The sequence below is a fragment of the Schistocerca nitens genome, chromosome 1, assembly GCF_023898315.1.
Source record: "Schistocerca nitens isolate TAMUIC-IGC-003100 chromosome 1, iqSchNite1.1, whole genome shotgun sequence".
Taxonomy (NCBI): domain Eukaryota; kingdom Metazoa; phylum Arthropoda; class Insecta; order Orthoptera; family Acrididae; genus Schistocerca; species Schistocerca nitens.
Window position 1 is genome coordinate 606,445,617 of NC_064614.1, and position 16,459 is coordinate 606,462,075.

The 16,459-nt window shown below is 38.7% G+C and overlaps 1 protein-coding gene across 1 annotated transcript in view; it reads right to left on the reverse strand.

The window, feature by feature from the left end:
• Positions 1 to 5,957: 5,957 nt before the first annotated feature.
• The window catches only part of LOC126256750 (dnaJ homolog subfamily B member 12), a 138,968-nt gene continuing 128,466 nt past the window's right edge, over positions 5,958 to 16,459 (reverse strand). Inside the window, exons 8-9 of the mRNA XM_049955506.1 lie at positions 16,174 to 16,337; positions 5,958 to 7,103 (exon numbers count right to left, since the gene is read on the reverse strand). Coding sequence (XP_049811463.1) covers positions 6,988 to 7,103; positions 16,174 to 16,337 — 280 coding nt within the window. The 3' untranslated portion in view covers positions 5,958 to 6,987. The remainder of the gene's footprint in view (positions 7,104 to 16,173; positions 16,338 to 16,459) is intronic.

Here is a 16,459-nt window from a genome sequence, read left to right on the forward strand (position 1 = left end):
AACATGCAAAGTGTGCAGTTTCCAACCTATTAGTTGTATGTAACCCAATGCTATTAATATTCCAATGTATAAATTATATTTCCAGCACATGACATACAGTCCCTGCATCTCCAATAAACTATGGTGACAAACTGTAAGGTGATGAAACAACTACCTTGCACACCAAAGTAAACCTTGATTCTTTGTAACACAAACACTATATAGGTTTCTGGAGGTGTATGACAGCTGCTGTTCATGAAATTCACACCCGATTACACTTCGGAAATTATGATATGATCACAGCAGTCCTAGAAAACCATCATTGGCAGCTGAAAATGCTTATGAAGAAACAGCAACATCTTATGAGCAAATAACCACCACGATCAGTAGCCAGAGGATATGTAAGTCTTATCAGAGTTTATCACCGCCCCTGCTAACTTTCATCTTGCATGCAGAAGTCATGGTCCGATGTTAAGATTGTATTTTTCATGTGTGGGATAATATGGCTGTTTCACCTTGACACCAAATCTCTAGAATGCCTCCTCTTTCCACTATTAAGGTGAGTATATACAGAATCTGTCCACTCTCCTCCAGAAGATGCAATTTTATTTATTTCAGTTAGTATTCATTTCATGGCTTTTTGTCTCCATTTTCATGTATTCTTAGTCAATTTCTATAATTGTCCTATGTTTTTGCCATTTTACGTATTTCATATTATACCAGGTTTTTCTCGAATTTTACCAATTTCATGTCTTTTCCATATTTCTTCGACAGTTTTCCACATGTACATGTTCATACTGCTGACACATCTGTGTGTTGTTTGAATTTCTACTAAAATACCTGTGCCTTATATACCAACCTACTCAAAAATCCTAAAACTTCCCCTCTTCCTAATGATCCACTTGCATGCATTTTGGATAGAATGATCATGAAAACTATAGTAAGTCACTTCATACCTATATGAGGCTCAATGAGTGGTGCAAATAATGGATATATTGGAAACTCGAAGTCTGGAACAATTCTGTGTACTGCTCTGACCCATCAGAAAGCCTGTCTGCAGACTCATGTAGTGCAGCACTTTATGCAAACTGAAGAGACAGAAAATAGTTCTACATTATCATTTGACTTCCACTTAATCATGTAGGGATCACAGCGAGTCGACATGTATACAGAGTTGATTTCTGTTGCGACTGAGACTTTTTTCCATGAGAATATGCTCTTACTGCTTACCAGATGTGCTTTGGTATTTCTATTTATACTTTCCAATTCTGATATGTATCCACAACCCTGTCAGGACATTTACATTTCATTTTTCATGAACTATAACATATCTAACTCTGTAAAGAGTTTGAAGGCCCCTTCACAATTTCCTCAGGTTTCTTGTCGACTCCGCACAAATGAGCGCAGCTGTAATTCTAGACTTAAACATCAAGTCATGGCATCTCACATACTTGTACAAAACTTTAAGCGATGTACTATAATCAAATGTTACACCTCAATGCCATGACAGTGAAATTCAATTGTGATTCCATATCTATGAGAGACATTTTCTTCACCATTGAAGGGGGCTTTGTAACAGATCCGTAAGTTTCGCTATGTGGGAGATAGAACTACTATGTTTAAAACAGAATTTATATTTATGAAATTAATTAGGATCTATTTCTGTGTTCCGATCACATTATGTTATTGTAAAAAAGGAAATACGACAAGTCTTCTTCTCACCATCCTTTTGTACCGCCCGCCCGCCATGTTCCAAGGTCATCTATCTACTGTGTTTTGTAATTTAACATGAAATAACAATCTACTTAAGCTTAAACATGTTTTTATTCATTAGTACTGTTAAGACCCTAACTGCTAATAACTTCTAAAGCTTGCATTTATGTTTCAGTTTGTTAAACATGTTGGAACTGACTTATTTGGTGATGCAATGATCACACACTTATGCATTTTCATTCTTTTACAGGTCTAGCCCCTACTCCAATGTTCTTTACAAAGGCAATCATCGCAGTTATCATCATGCCAAATAATTCTGCTACACTGAAACTGAGTAGTATCACAGTATTATGTTACCAAGGTTTTCTACTCTCCAACGATGACATGACATCTGTGCCTGATAATATAAAATTGAACATGTTTCAAGTATTTAATTGTTGTTGTTGTTGTTGTCTTCAGTCCTGTGACTGGTTTGATGCAGCTCTCCATGCTACTCTATCCTGTGCAAGCTACTTCATTTCCCAGTACCTACTGCAGCCTACATGCTTCTGAATCTGCTTAGTGTATTCATCTCTTGGTCTCCCTCTATGATTTTTACCCTCCACGCTGCCCTCCAATACTAAATTGGTGATCCCTCGATGTCTCAGAACATGTCCTACCAACCGATCCCTTCTTCTAGTCAAGTTGTGCCACAAGCTCCTCTTCTCCCCAATTCTATTCAGTACCTCCTCCATAGTTATGTGATCCGCCCATCTAATCCTCAGCATTCTTCTGTAGCACCATTTCGAAAGCTTCTATTCTCTTCTTGTCCAAAATATTTATCGTCCACATTTCACTTCCATACATGGCCACACTCCATACAAATACTTTCAGAAATGACTTCCTGACACTTAAATCTATACTCGATGTTAACAAATTTCTCTTCTTCAGAAACGCTTTCCTTGCCATTGCCAGTCTACATTTTATATCCTCTCTACTTTGACCATCATCAGTTATTTTGCTCCCCAATTAGCAAAACTCCTTTACTACTTTAAGTGTCTCATTTCCTAATCTAATTCCCTCAGCATCACCCGACTTAATTCGGCTTCATTCCATTATCCTCGTTTTGCTTTTGTTGATCTTCATCTCATATCCTCCTTTTAAGACACTGTCCATTCCGAAACTTCCTGGCAGATTAAAACTGTGTGCCCAACCGAGACTCGAACTCGGGACCAAGTTCGAGTCTCGGTCGGGCACACAGTTTTAATCTGCCAGGAAGTTTCATATCAGCGCACACTCCGCTGCAGAGTGAAAATCTCATTCTGGAAACTGTCCATTCTGTTCAACTGCTCTTCCAAGTCGTTTGCTGTCTCTGACAGAATTACAATGTCATCGGCAAACCTCAAAGTTTTTATTTCTTCTCCATGGATTTTAATACCTACTCCGAATTTTTCTTTTGTTTCCTTCACTGCTTGCTCAATATACAGATTGAATAACATCGGGGAGAGGCTACAACCCTGTCTCACTCCTTTCCCAACCACTGCTTCCCTTTCATGCCCCTCGACTCTAATACCTGCCATTTGGTTTCTGTACAAATTGAAAATAGCCTTTCGCTCCCTGTATTTTACACCTGCCACCTTCAGAATTTGAAAGACAGTATTCCAGTCAACATTGTCAAAAGCTTTCTCTAAGTGTACAAATGATAGAAACGTAGGTTTGCCTTTCCTTAATCTAGCTTCTAAGATAAGTCTTAGGGTCAGTATTGCCTCACGTTTTCCAATATTTCTACGGAATCCAAACTGATCTTCCCCGAGGTCGGCTTCTACTAGTTTTTCCATTCGTCTGTAAAGAATTCGCGTCAGTAATTTGCAGCCGTATTTATTAAACCGATAGTTCAGCAATTTTCACATCTGTCAACACCTGCTTTCTTTGGGATTGGAATTATTATGTTCTTTTTGAAGTCTGAGGGTATTTCGCCTGTCTCATACATCTTGCTCACCAGATGGTAGAGTTTTGTCAGGAATGGCTCTCCCAAGGCTGTCAGCAGTTCTAATGGAATGTTGTCTACTCACGGGTCCTTGTTTCGACTCAGGTCTCTCAGTGCTCTGTCAAACTCTTTACGCAATATCATATCTCCCATTTCATCTTCATCTACATCCTCTTCCATTTCCATAATATTGTCCTCAAGTACATCACCCTTGTATAGACCCTCTACAACTATATACTCCTTCCACCTTTCTGCTTTCCCTTCTTTGCTTAGAACTGGGTTTCCATTTGAGCTCTTGATATTAATACAAGTGGTTCTCTTTTCTCCAAAGGTCTCTTTAATTTTCCTGTAGGCAGTATCTATCTTACCCCTAGTGAGATAAGTCTCTACATCCTTACATTTGTCCTCTAGCCATCCCTGCTTAGCCATTTTGCACTTCCTGTCGATCTCATTTTTGAGACGTTTGTATTCCTGCTTCATATACTGCATTCTTATATTTTCTCCTTTCATCAATTAAATTCAATATTTATTCTGTTACCCAAGGATTTCTACTAGCCCTCGTCTTTTTACCTACTTGATCCTCTGCTGCCTTCACTACTTCCATCCCTCGAAGCTACCCATTCTTCTTCTACTGTATTTCTTTCCCCCATTCCTGTCAATTGTTCCCTTATGCTCTCCCTGAAACTCTGTACAACCTCTGGTTCTTTCAGTTTGTCCAGGTCCCATCTCCTTAAATTCCCACCTTTTTGCAGTTTCTTCAGTTTTAATCTACAGTTCATAACCAATAGATTGTGGTCAGAGTCCACATCTGCCCCTGGAAATGTCTTACAATTTAAAACCTGGTTCCTAAATCTCTGTCTTACCATTATATAATCTATCTGAAACCTGTCAGTATCTCCAGGCTTCTTCCATGTATGCAGCATTCTTTTATGATTCTTGAACCAAGTGTTAGCTATGATTAAGTTATGCTCTGTGCAAAATTTCTACCAGGCAGCTTCCTCTTACATTTCTTCCCCCCAATCCATATTCACCTACTATGTTTCCTTCTCTCCCTTTTCCTACTACCGAATTCCAGTCAGCCATGACTATTAAATTTTCGTCTCCCTTCACTATCTGAATAAGTTCTTTTATTTCATCGTACATTTCTTCAATTTCTTCGTCATCTGCAGAGCTAGTTGGCATGTAAACTTGTACTACAGTAGTAGTGGGCTTCGTGTCTATCTTGGCCACAATAATGCGTTCACTATGCTGTTTGTAGCAGCTTATCCGCACTCCTATTTTTAAATTCATTATTAAACCTACTCCTGCATTACCCCTATTTGGTTTTGTATTTATAACCCTGTATTCGCCTGACCAGAAGTCTTGTTCCTCCTGCCACCGAACTTCACTAATTCCCACTATATCTAAACTTTAACCTATCCATTTCCCTTTTTAATTTTTCTAACCTACCTACCCGATTAAGGGATCTGACATTCCACGCTCCGATCCGTAGAACACCAGTTTTCTTTCTCCTGATAACGACGTCTTCTTGAGTAGTCCCCGCCCGGAGATCCTCCGGAATATTTTACCCAAGACCACGCCATCATCATTTAACCATACAGTAAAGCTGCATGCCCTCGGGAAAAATTACGGGTGTAGTTCCCCCTTGCTTTCAGCCGTTCGCAGTACCAGCACAGCAAGGCCGTTTTGGTTAGTGTTACAAGGCCAGATCTGTCAATCATCCAGACTGTTGCCCCTGCAACTACTGAAAAGGCTGCTGCCCCTCTTCAGGGGTATTTAATTAACTCACAGAATGTCTTCACTTCAGCCAGTCTCCAGAAAGAACAAATAATTATCTCGGATCACATCTGAAAGAAAGTGTTGGTGCCAATGTGAGTAATGATCTGTGCTGACCACACAAAAAGCAGTAGTACATTCTCCTTTGCTACGAGCATATCTTGTATGTTCTGTAGACTTTACTTCACTGGCAGCACAGCAAGGCCAAAATAAACCAATTTATTATAATTACTGTCAAAAAAAAATTTCAGTACACCATTATGCTGCAAATTAACATCTTAACAGATAACAAAAGTAATTACAAAATGAAAGCAATGGAAGCAAATACGTTTAGCGTTTCAAGAAAGAGAGAAACAAGACAGTTCCTAAAACAAAAGTTAACTCAACTAGTACAAAATTAGAAAAACTTACCTTCCCTTTCTGCAACTAACAGATGCTATGCTTTTATTCGACAATCTTTTTCTATTCTATTCTTTTTGAGAACTTGCACATTATCATGAAGCATCAATAAAAGCAACTAAAATTCATCATCAACAATAAATATTTAATTTAATGGTAAATCATGCCCTGTGACACTCAATAAAATACTGCTTAAATACTAAAAGCTTCACTAGACCACAAATTCTGTGCAGGTCATGCACATGTATGCTGTCTTTTGTCACAATTTTGGAATGCGCAATACAATGTTTTTGCAATAAAAATCAACTAAAACAACGATTTTATAAAATTCTTTACAATGAACTTAGAGAAGTTTCCTTGCAGAACAGAGAAAGCTAAGAAATCCAAAAATGGAAGGAACACTGGTCTTCATTTAGAAGAGTACTATATCACATCATATAACAGTTCTACACCAGATCTCTCAAATAGGCATAATTCATGTATGACGACTTTAAACCTTGCTTATCACGTGTCAGAATTGTATTTCCAGTACTGCAGATTATTCTGCATGATACTGTCATCACAGATTATTATTTTGCAGCCTGTTTGATTAGCATACACTAATGCTGACATGAAACTGGAATGCCAACAATTTCTTTTATGGTTCTGAGTCTTTAAAAAATTTTAACCACCTAAACAGGAATTTCGTTTTACTAAATTGAAACAGAAACTCTTAAAGATATTTCACAATACACACAAAACAAACCACTTCCGAAAAATGCATTACATATACGTAGAATACATACAAATATATAAAAATTGCCTCTTCATTTTTGTGTTCTCACAAAGGGTAAGTAAACTCAGCAATATTCAATTTGAAAAGTGACTAGTCATTCTTTATCTGAACGGTGCTTTTTGTGATGCAATTGCAAGTCCATTCCATAGATGGAACATTCTTTAAGAAATAAAGTCTTAACCAGTGACATAGATTAAATCACAGGCTAACAAACTATCTTTGTATGTACTATACACTTTCTTCTGTACAATATATTCACAAATATACAAGCGACAAAAAACAACCTTTATAAATTAAAATAGGTTCTCTTGTTTTGGTGATTTTCTTCTCTGAGTCACAGCAGTCTGCAAACAGTCGGAGGAATTGAAGGAGAACGCCATCAGTGATATGGATGAAGTTCCTGAAGTTTGTTACAATGAGGCGTAGGAATATTTTGAGCTCTATGAAATAAGTCCCTGTCCCCAAAATTCCGTGCCTTCCAGATCATCGTATCCCCTGGAAAAAATGCAATTAATGAAACTTAAGAATCCTAAATAAGTTTCCTGAAAACCAAAAAACTGTTAGGTAAGAAAACACGCACACCTGTTTACAGAGTGATTCTACATGTGAAAATAAACTGGAGAAGTCCTATGAACATGTGTCCAATTTCCAGTCATTACAGAACTGGAGCAAGTTGAAGATCACTCATTTCCATGAATATGAAGACAAGTGTGAATATTGAAACTTCCTGGCAGATTAAAACTGTGTGTCGGACACCGAGACTCGAACTCGGGACCTTTGCCTTTTGCGGGCAAGTGCTCTACCAACTGAGCTACCCAAGCATGACTCGCGGCCCGTCCTCACAGCTTTACTTCTGCCAGTACCTCGTCTCCTACCTTCCAAACTTTACAGAAGCTCTCCTGCAAACCTTGCAGAACTAGCACTCCTGAAAGAAAGGATATTGCGGAGACATGGCTTTGCCACAGCCTGGAAACAATCCCCAGGCTGTGGCAAAGCCATGTCTCCGCAATATCCTTTCTTTCAGGAGTGCTAGTTCTGCAAGGTTTGCAGGAGAGCTTCTGTAAAGTTTGGAAGGTAGGAGATGAGGTACTGGCAGAAGTAAAGCTGTGAGGACAGGCTGTGAGTCGTGCTTGGGTAGCTCAGTTGGTAGAGCACTTGCCCGCGAAAGGTAAAGGTCCCGAGTTCGATTCTTGGTCCGGCACACAGTTTTAACCTGCCAGGAAGTTTCATATCGGCGCACACTCCGCTGCAGAGTGGAAATATCATTCAGTGTGAATATTACTTACCGAAATACTGTGTAGGTGCTGTGTTGGCCTTAATAATGGTGGGACAGGTGATTGAACCATCCTGCAAGAGGTGTGGGGGTTCTCCAACAAATGACAGCACTGTGACATAGGACAGATGCAACAATGAAATCATACCCACTGAGTAATAATGGGTTAGATCAGTGAGTAGTTGTGAGATTGTGCATGTTACGTTCAAGTGTTGTTTCATTGAGCAAAATCTTTTTTCTGTGAATACCAATATGCTGCATACATTCACTCACGCAGAATATGCAGACATGTTTGCGTATAGGCACTATCATGGCAGTGCCCATGCAGCTGTGACAGAATACCAGAGACGTTTCCCTGTAGACGAACCCCGTGTGCCAGGGTATTTCCCACGGTTTTTCAAACATTATGTGAATCCATAATACTACCCAGTGTACCCATAACATCAGAACATGAGGCTGTCCAGTCAGTTGAGGAAAGCGAAGACATTAATTGCGAAGGTACAACAGAGTCCTACCACCAGTACATGGCGCACTTGCCATCAGCTTGATATTTCACAAATGTGGGTAGGTGTTCATTACATTCCATGGGCTTGTACCCATTCCATGTGCAGCCATGCAACATCTGCATCCAGGTGACTCAATAAGCAGAGAAGAACTTTGAGAATGGTTGGTTGTACACAGAGACGTCATGCAATAAACTTCATTTACAGATGAGGCTACATTTATTGTGAACGCCTGCAATTCTCATACATGGGTGATGGAGAACCCACATGACACTAGGGAAACAAGCCGCAACATATGCACATTTCCTAATAGAAGACCTACCTGCACTGTTGAAAGATGTTACACTCCAATGACTACAAATGTATCTGCAGCATGATTGGATCACCGATTCACTGCACCACACAAGAGTCCCAGTATCTAAATAACACATTTCCTCAACAGTCGATTGGCTGTGTCTGAACCATTAACTATCTTGCTGAATTACCTGACATAACCCCGTTCTATTTATGGGGCTGGTTAAAGGGGGATGTGTACACAACAAAGGTGGATACACGTGAAGAACTTGTTACTCACATCACCGGTACTGTTGCCTGCATTAAAGCCTGCCAAGATGATGTTCGATGTACAACACAACACGCCCTCCAACGTGTTGACAAATAAGTAGGGGCCTTTTTGGACACTTGTAGGATGGATCTGTCATCTGTTACACCATTATACTGTCCACCACAGTGTTTCAGTAAGCAATAATCACATCTTGTGATGAAGCAAGCTGGGATATTTTTACTTCCCCTCTGGTTTTGCCATCTGCCTCCTTAAAATTCATTTTTTTTTTCCATGTCTGACTACTTACCATTAACAAACGTGAGTAAAATCTGCATTTTCATAAAAGAGAAAGATTGGCCCTCAGTTTTAAAGAATATAACACCAGATCTAATTTTGTGCTTAGTTTTATGTACGTAATTAATTTTGTAATTTATTTAGACTATTCCTTGTTAGTATCTTTTGTTATAGGGTGAAATTAGTAATTGTTTTGTAACTTAAATTCTACTGTTAACATATAAACAAATATAAATTCTGTACTAATTATAAACATTTGGAGGAACAACTAATAGTATTCTTAAAGGATCTGTTTGGCTCTATTCAAAAACATGTAAGCAAAGCCAGCCCTTAATTAATTCCAAATTAATTAACAGTTTTGTCAAAAGTCTTGTTTGTGGAATGGTATCTGTTAATTTCATGATTTAAATAAATAATTCAGCCTAACTCTTGCAGTAGAAGAAACTGTTAAAAAGAAGGAAGTTTTCTATGTATTCAGTCGACTGAACGAGTTAAATTATAATCGTAATTTCTGTAAATTAAACATCAAACAATGTATAGTGTCAGTATTGATATACTTTTCTACAGGGTCAATCAATAAACTATTCTCCCAACTAATTTCAATAAGAAGTGGCAAACAATCAGTTATCTTCAAAAGTAATGATACGGGAAAGGATTAATTCGCCCCAACGCTTCACTTTAGTTTTTGAATTTATTGTCACACCCTTCAGTGCAAATCACAGAGCAAGCAAGTGTAACAATGAGAGAGTATTTGCACTCATAATATGTGATATATAACTTAAGAATTATATAATAAACAATAGGAATCTATAATTACTCCTTTTAACAAACATATATTTAAGACCATAAATGATAAAGATCAACGATTAATAAAGTCCCCTTTTCAGTCTCTGAATGAAGTCAGTAGCTGATATATGGGGCAGTCAGATGTACATTAAATGTGACACCGTTAAGGACAATCAATCATTAAGAATTATAACCACAGATTAAAGAAAATTTATTTACAGCAATTAACATCAATAGCAAATAATTAAGTCACGTCCCAACAAATGCATCAAAACAAAGTCTTTCAGTTCTATAACAATGTTGGATTGTCGAATACACCGGACTATCGACACAGAAGGCTAAATTTTACTAAACAGCAATTTCTCCAATCCTAGAACAATCTTAGTAGTGTACAATACTTAGGTTATCCAGAACTACTCTAATTCGGCTTTCTTGGGCATAATGGTGGAGTAGATAATTAACCCCTTACTTCATTCTCCTGGAACACTGAGCAGCAATAGACGCTCGGGCAACTCTTACCCCTGTGTGGCTCGGGAAAGAGGATGACTCCACCAGGAGGAGGAAACATTTACCCAAACTGGAAATGGAACTCACCTAACATGAACCACTAAGTTGGACGAAGACCAGTTGATGATTTTTAATCATTACCCAAAGCTTGCTGGTCAGCGGACGAAAATTACAGAGGCAAGGTAGCTTTATTTGTGCTCACAAGAATTGATAACTTCTGCAAATGAGATTCCGGCAGAACTACTGCCGTAATATCAATACGGGAATTCGGGACTGAGGAGATAAAGTCAGCAACGGTCTCTACCCAATAGATCCAACATTTCAGACAGACCAAGCAACCGACATCAGTCGTGGCTAGGAGGATTACCAAATAGAAACTCTAGCACTACCTTAAATATAATTAAATAGAGCACTTAAATGCCACGGGGACCAAACTCCTTAACACAAGAATATGTACACAATAACAGTGACTAAAGTTAAATATGCCTACATACTAAAACACAACAGATATTAGCGAACATTAACATAATCTCACAATTCAGACATCCACAAAATTAATTGGCTACAGTTCACTCTATCTCTCTGCCAGACAGTAGAAGGTTATTTAAACATTTTACGACGTGCTTATCCAAACAGTGACCTACGCCATCCATGGAAAAACAACGGCTTGCAGAAGGTCCACAGCCAAAAATTTTTTCTTTCTTTTTTAATGACATGCGCCTGAAGTGAGTCAACAAGGGGGCAGTAACACACATGCAAGGCAATTTCCGATCACAAACTCAAAGCAGAGAAACGTTGCCACATAGTTATTAATAGCTCCCACAAAATTGGGACATTGGTCCCGCCAGACGATGGCCGTTGCACAAACTAGATGAAAAAAAATCTTACTTTCAGTGACAACACCACCTTCTGGAGGTTATTGGCAGCTGCCGACGGACTTCATAGCTTCCACAGAATTACAGCCACTTATGCCCTCACACCCCGGGTTTTTTGGTCCCATACAGACTTAGCATAGAGGGACCGAGTGTTCCGCTCCAGAACAGTCATGCAGGTCCAAACACACATCTCAACTGCCTTGTCCGCCCTCGGCATGGCACACACCGCCTCCTCCCACCGGATGCGCTAGCAGCACACTCGCGGGGGCTCCACAATGCCCTCTAGGAAAGCGCGGAAACTCCAAACAAAACTCAACCATGAGAAAAACAGAAACCGTGGCAAATGACACGGTTCAAGAACCTATTATTATGAGGATATATAAGGGCCCAAATTTTGGTCTGAGACAGTCAGTCCACGCCCCAGTTTCAGACAAGAAACCTGTGTTGAGTAGAACAACAACAATGCATCAACTTAACTGCAAAATAAGTGTAACACAATTAGGTCTTGTGTTAAAATAATGACAGTGTCTGTTCCACAATACCTGATTATTCCAGAAGAACTGTGAATTACATAGTTATGTTTTTTACTGCTCATAAATATTCAACAGTAAATTATTGTAGCTGTATGTGGATGTTTGCCTGCAACCTACTGATGAGGATTATCGAAAGTTAAACAGTCGTGGACTTTACACATAATTATTTGTATATTTTGTGTATTATTGTGGGGTTGTGAAAAGTGAAAGTAATGAGCTGTGAAATGCAACTGTTCACCTGTCGGCTACATTATTTACAGTAGTCAGTGTCGAATTACAAACCGCATTTTTCAGCCAGTGTAACAACGCAGTACGTCGACACCGAGGACAATCAACCAAGAAATAAAGCAGGGGAACATCATACCCTGTCTTCATAATCAATTATGGATGCATGTAGTCTTCAACTCGCTCCAGTTCCTTAACAATCAAAAATCAGACTCATGTTTGTAGGACTGTTTTGGTTTATTTTCACATCTAGGATCACCTAAAAAATTATGCGACATTCCTTCTGGGTAACCCTGTATATAACACCCCCCCCCCCCCACACACACACACACAAAGAGAAACTGGAGCAACAATTAAACAAGGGTATAATGGAATGAGCAAATAGGCCATAAATAGAGCATGATGGATGTGGAACCACTATGCTACATCTTTGTTGATACAGGAAGCGTATGGATCCAAGGACGTGTTACAGCTATGACTTGGAGCAAAGCACGAGTGAATGAGAACCAATGTAGTGGAGTAGCAGAGTGAATGTGGACAATATGAAGAAAGGCTCAGTAGGTCTCAATAATAAAGATTTGTTGCATATTTAACTCCTTACCCTCAGGTCTCAAAAATACTTTGTAGTTCCTAATTTAATGTAGAAGTACAATATTTCTGCAATGAAACACTTTCAGTGCAGTTCATCACTGGTCCTTTGGTCTTCAACATCACAATAGTCACACCATCACTGAATCTAAGTTTATTAACTGCAGGATGATTTGTATCATCAAGGGTTTTATGCCATCTTCCTTTATATGGGTGATGGTATGTCAGTGAGAATAGTAAAACTTGTGGCAATGCCTATGTATGCCTTGTTTAGCTGGGCTGGGCACTTAAGAAAAAAAAAGCAATCAACAAGAAAAGCAGCAAGGCCACTGTTTGACATGTTAGCCACAGTAGCTGTAGATGCCCTTGTGTGATGTTGCAGTAGAAATATTGCCAATGATTCCCCCCTCCCCCAAATCCATACGCGCCCCACTCACAAGCACCAGAAATGGCATGCACAATAAACTAGTTTCTCCAGAGTATCTTTTTTGCACCACATTTCCAAATGACACAATAAAATGTAAAACCAAAGCAAATTTCACAATAGTGGTATACAATACCCTCATTCCTCTTGTTAAGATTACCTTTTCGTGCACTATGTTTGCAGCAAAGTCTGGAAATCACTAAACAATGCTCTCCCATGTCTTCATCTCAATGTAATAATCAAATAAAAGTATTACATTACAAATGAGACATGGCTGTATACAAAATCAGGTTCACAGAACAAATCTGCCATAATGCAAGCATACTTTGTGTTAACAAAATTTTCTGTCTTGTACCTCAGCGTAAGTTTTACTTTGATTCAGTTGTACAAAATAATGTATAACACACATTTCTTTTTTTCTCCAGTTTACACACATGACAAGAATAAATACATTGTCTGACATGAAAAGTGAAGCACTCAGGAGAGGACGACATGAAATGGAACTTCACACACTAAGAGAGTATGTGATGTTATTTCATTGATTACAAAATCAAGTCAAATTTACAAAGAACTTGGTAGTATGAGCCTATTTATCAGTATGACGTTGCAGTTGTTGGATCCTCTGCATAGGCAAACTGGCCCACACTGTTGTAACTGGTCCTTAATAACCTGCAAACTGGCACTGGGGTATTGAGTTGATATTTGATCTGATACAATACATTCTACTGGGGACAGGTCTAGAGATCTCTGTAACTACAGAAGTAACTCAATATCACAAAGACAGTTCAAAGACACACGTGCTATGTGTGAACAACCATTGTCCTTTTGAAAAACAATGAGAGGTAACACAGAATGTCTGTGACATACCGTGGTGCAGTAAGATTTCCTCAATCACTACCAGTCGTGACCTGAAGTCAGACCCGACTACTGCCCACACCGAAATGCGAAGAGTAACACCACTATGCCTCTCCAAAACACTGAAATAATAGGACCTCTCTCCAGACTGCCGCTATTTTCATCCAGCGTAGTGCGGAGCTATTATTCATTACTAAACACAATGGGATGCCATTCATCAGCAATCCACATTTCCCAGTGATGGCACCGCCTTAAATACAGCCATGTGTGTTGTTGTGTTAACAGCAACCTATGCACAGGATGGTAATTCCCTAGTCTGGCTGCTGCTGTGCTGCGTGTGTGCATTTGCGCGTGCGGCATGTCTTAGTTTCACAGTAATTCCACAAAACTTGGTCTGTCGTCATAAAATTTTCCACTCATTGTGTTTAGGATGTGCGAAGTCATAATACATAACTTGGCATGTCTTAATTTCATAGTTCAACACACTTTAGAAGAATGTGGATTTAATGGTGACATAGCAATATCTCAGGCATCAATAAAATGCATGCCAAAAAATGTAAGAAGCAAATGAGCATGTGATAATCAACTGCCAAATACCACACCAGTCTGCGAACTTTTTTACACATTTTGTCATGTCTGCTTATAACTATGAATGACTAAATTGTTTACCTATAACTGCGTTTCTGCAAATCAGTTCATTCTCCTAACATTAGCCAATTAAAAAGTCATATTCTCAGAAAAATTCTCTTAATAATGTGATTTTAATGTTATATGTAAGTTACAACATTTAGCTATAGCTGCATCTGACTAGGCAAATAAAACAAGGTATTTAATTGAACTCATCAGTTGAACGGGATGGAGAAGAGGGGAAGGAGGTGGGGAGAAGGGAAGGGGCGGGGGAAGAGAGGGAGGGAGGGAGGGAGGGAGGGAGGGAGGGAGAGATTATTACCACAAAGATATCGTTTATTATAGTTACAGTAATTTTTACAACAGCAGTTCCCAGAACACAATCAATCACTGCAGAGAATGTTATCCTCTACTTACTTTAGTCATCACAGTAAAGTGCCTGACTTACTACGCATTTTTTATTTATTTATTGCCAGAAGAGCAATATAAAATCTATGCGTTTTTCCATGGGGGCAAGCAGAAAAGTGTTTGGTTAGATGGTGAAAGAGCGCTATCTACAATCCCACAGTTGGTTTGCAGCTATACCACTAAAAACGGTTGGAGGAGAGGAGAGGAGAGGAGAGGAGAGGAGACGTACAGGGTGCCTTAAACTGTAGCTGACTAACTGTCTACATACACACCATTTGAAGGCATGCAAAATGGCAATGTAAACAACAGAGGTAGTTACGAATTTTTTGTTACAAAGATAATTCATAGACAGGGCCTATTAAACTAAGGGAGAAAATAATTCCAGATCTAGGTAAACATATTTCAAGTTGTACAACCACTAGCAAATGAGACATACAAGCAGAACCTGAGAAAAAAATGTAAGACACATTATGTAGCAGACATGGTCTCAAGGGCGAAATGACAAGATAATAACATGCATATAAACTTACTACAGTATAACCAAACTATAGGTATGAAAAAAAATTCATGTCTAAACAAATGGTAGAATCAGGTATGTAATACAGGTCAAATGACCTAACTGGACTTCATCCTTCTGCAAGAAAAATTAAGGTCTGCAGTCAAAAATACAGAACACCATTCCCACAAGAGAAGTAGAAACAGGGTGGCAGGGTGGGGGGGCAGAATAAAAAAACTTTCTGAAAATATGGCTAGACACCAAAAAACATTATGTAACTCTGGATTCCCTTGAATGTCTCATACAGACAAAGCAAGCGGGTCACATCCCTATCTGAGTAATTATTCTCATTATCTTTTAGTTTAAAAAATTTTTAAGAATTGGTAATCAATGTGATGAAGAGTTCAATGATGACTACATCCATTTATATTGTTAATAAACAGCATTCTAATCTCAACAAAGGAGAGAGCTTCAAGTTGTGGTTCAGTCTACCGATATGAAAATACTCACATGGGTCTGTTTTTTTCATAAATAAGCCTCCCATAAGTATAATCTATGGGAGTAGGGGAAAAAAAGGTAAAGTTTGACAATAAAAGATCTTACAAAAGAGCTCAAAAGGCAACTTACTGTAATTCTTTTCCCTGTGACATGCATGCCGCAGGTTGTTAATATATTCCTCTTCAACTGACATTTCTAGCCTTCGGAGGCTGCCCTGATATTCTGTGTGGAAATTTTCCTTCACAAAATAGGGCACCTTTAAATTCAATGTTGTCCTCTGGACAGGAAACTTTCTGAAAGAAACAGTTATCAGCTACCAGAATTATAACAATTCATGTCAAGAAATGTACTAATGAAAACATGAGAAATTGATACCTAGTGAACATTGCTGTTTATGCACTTCACATTATATTTA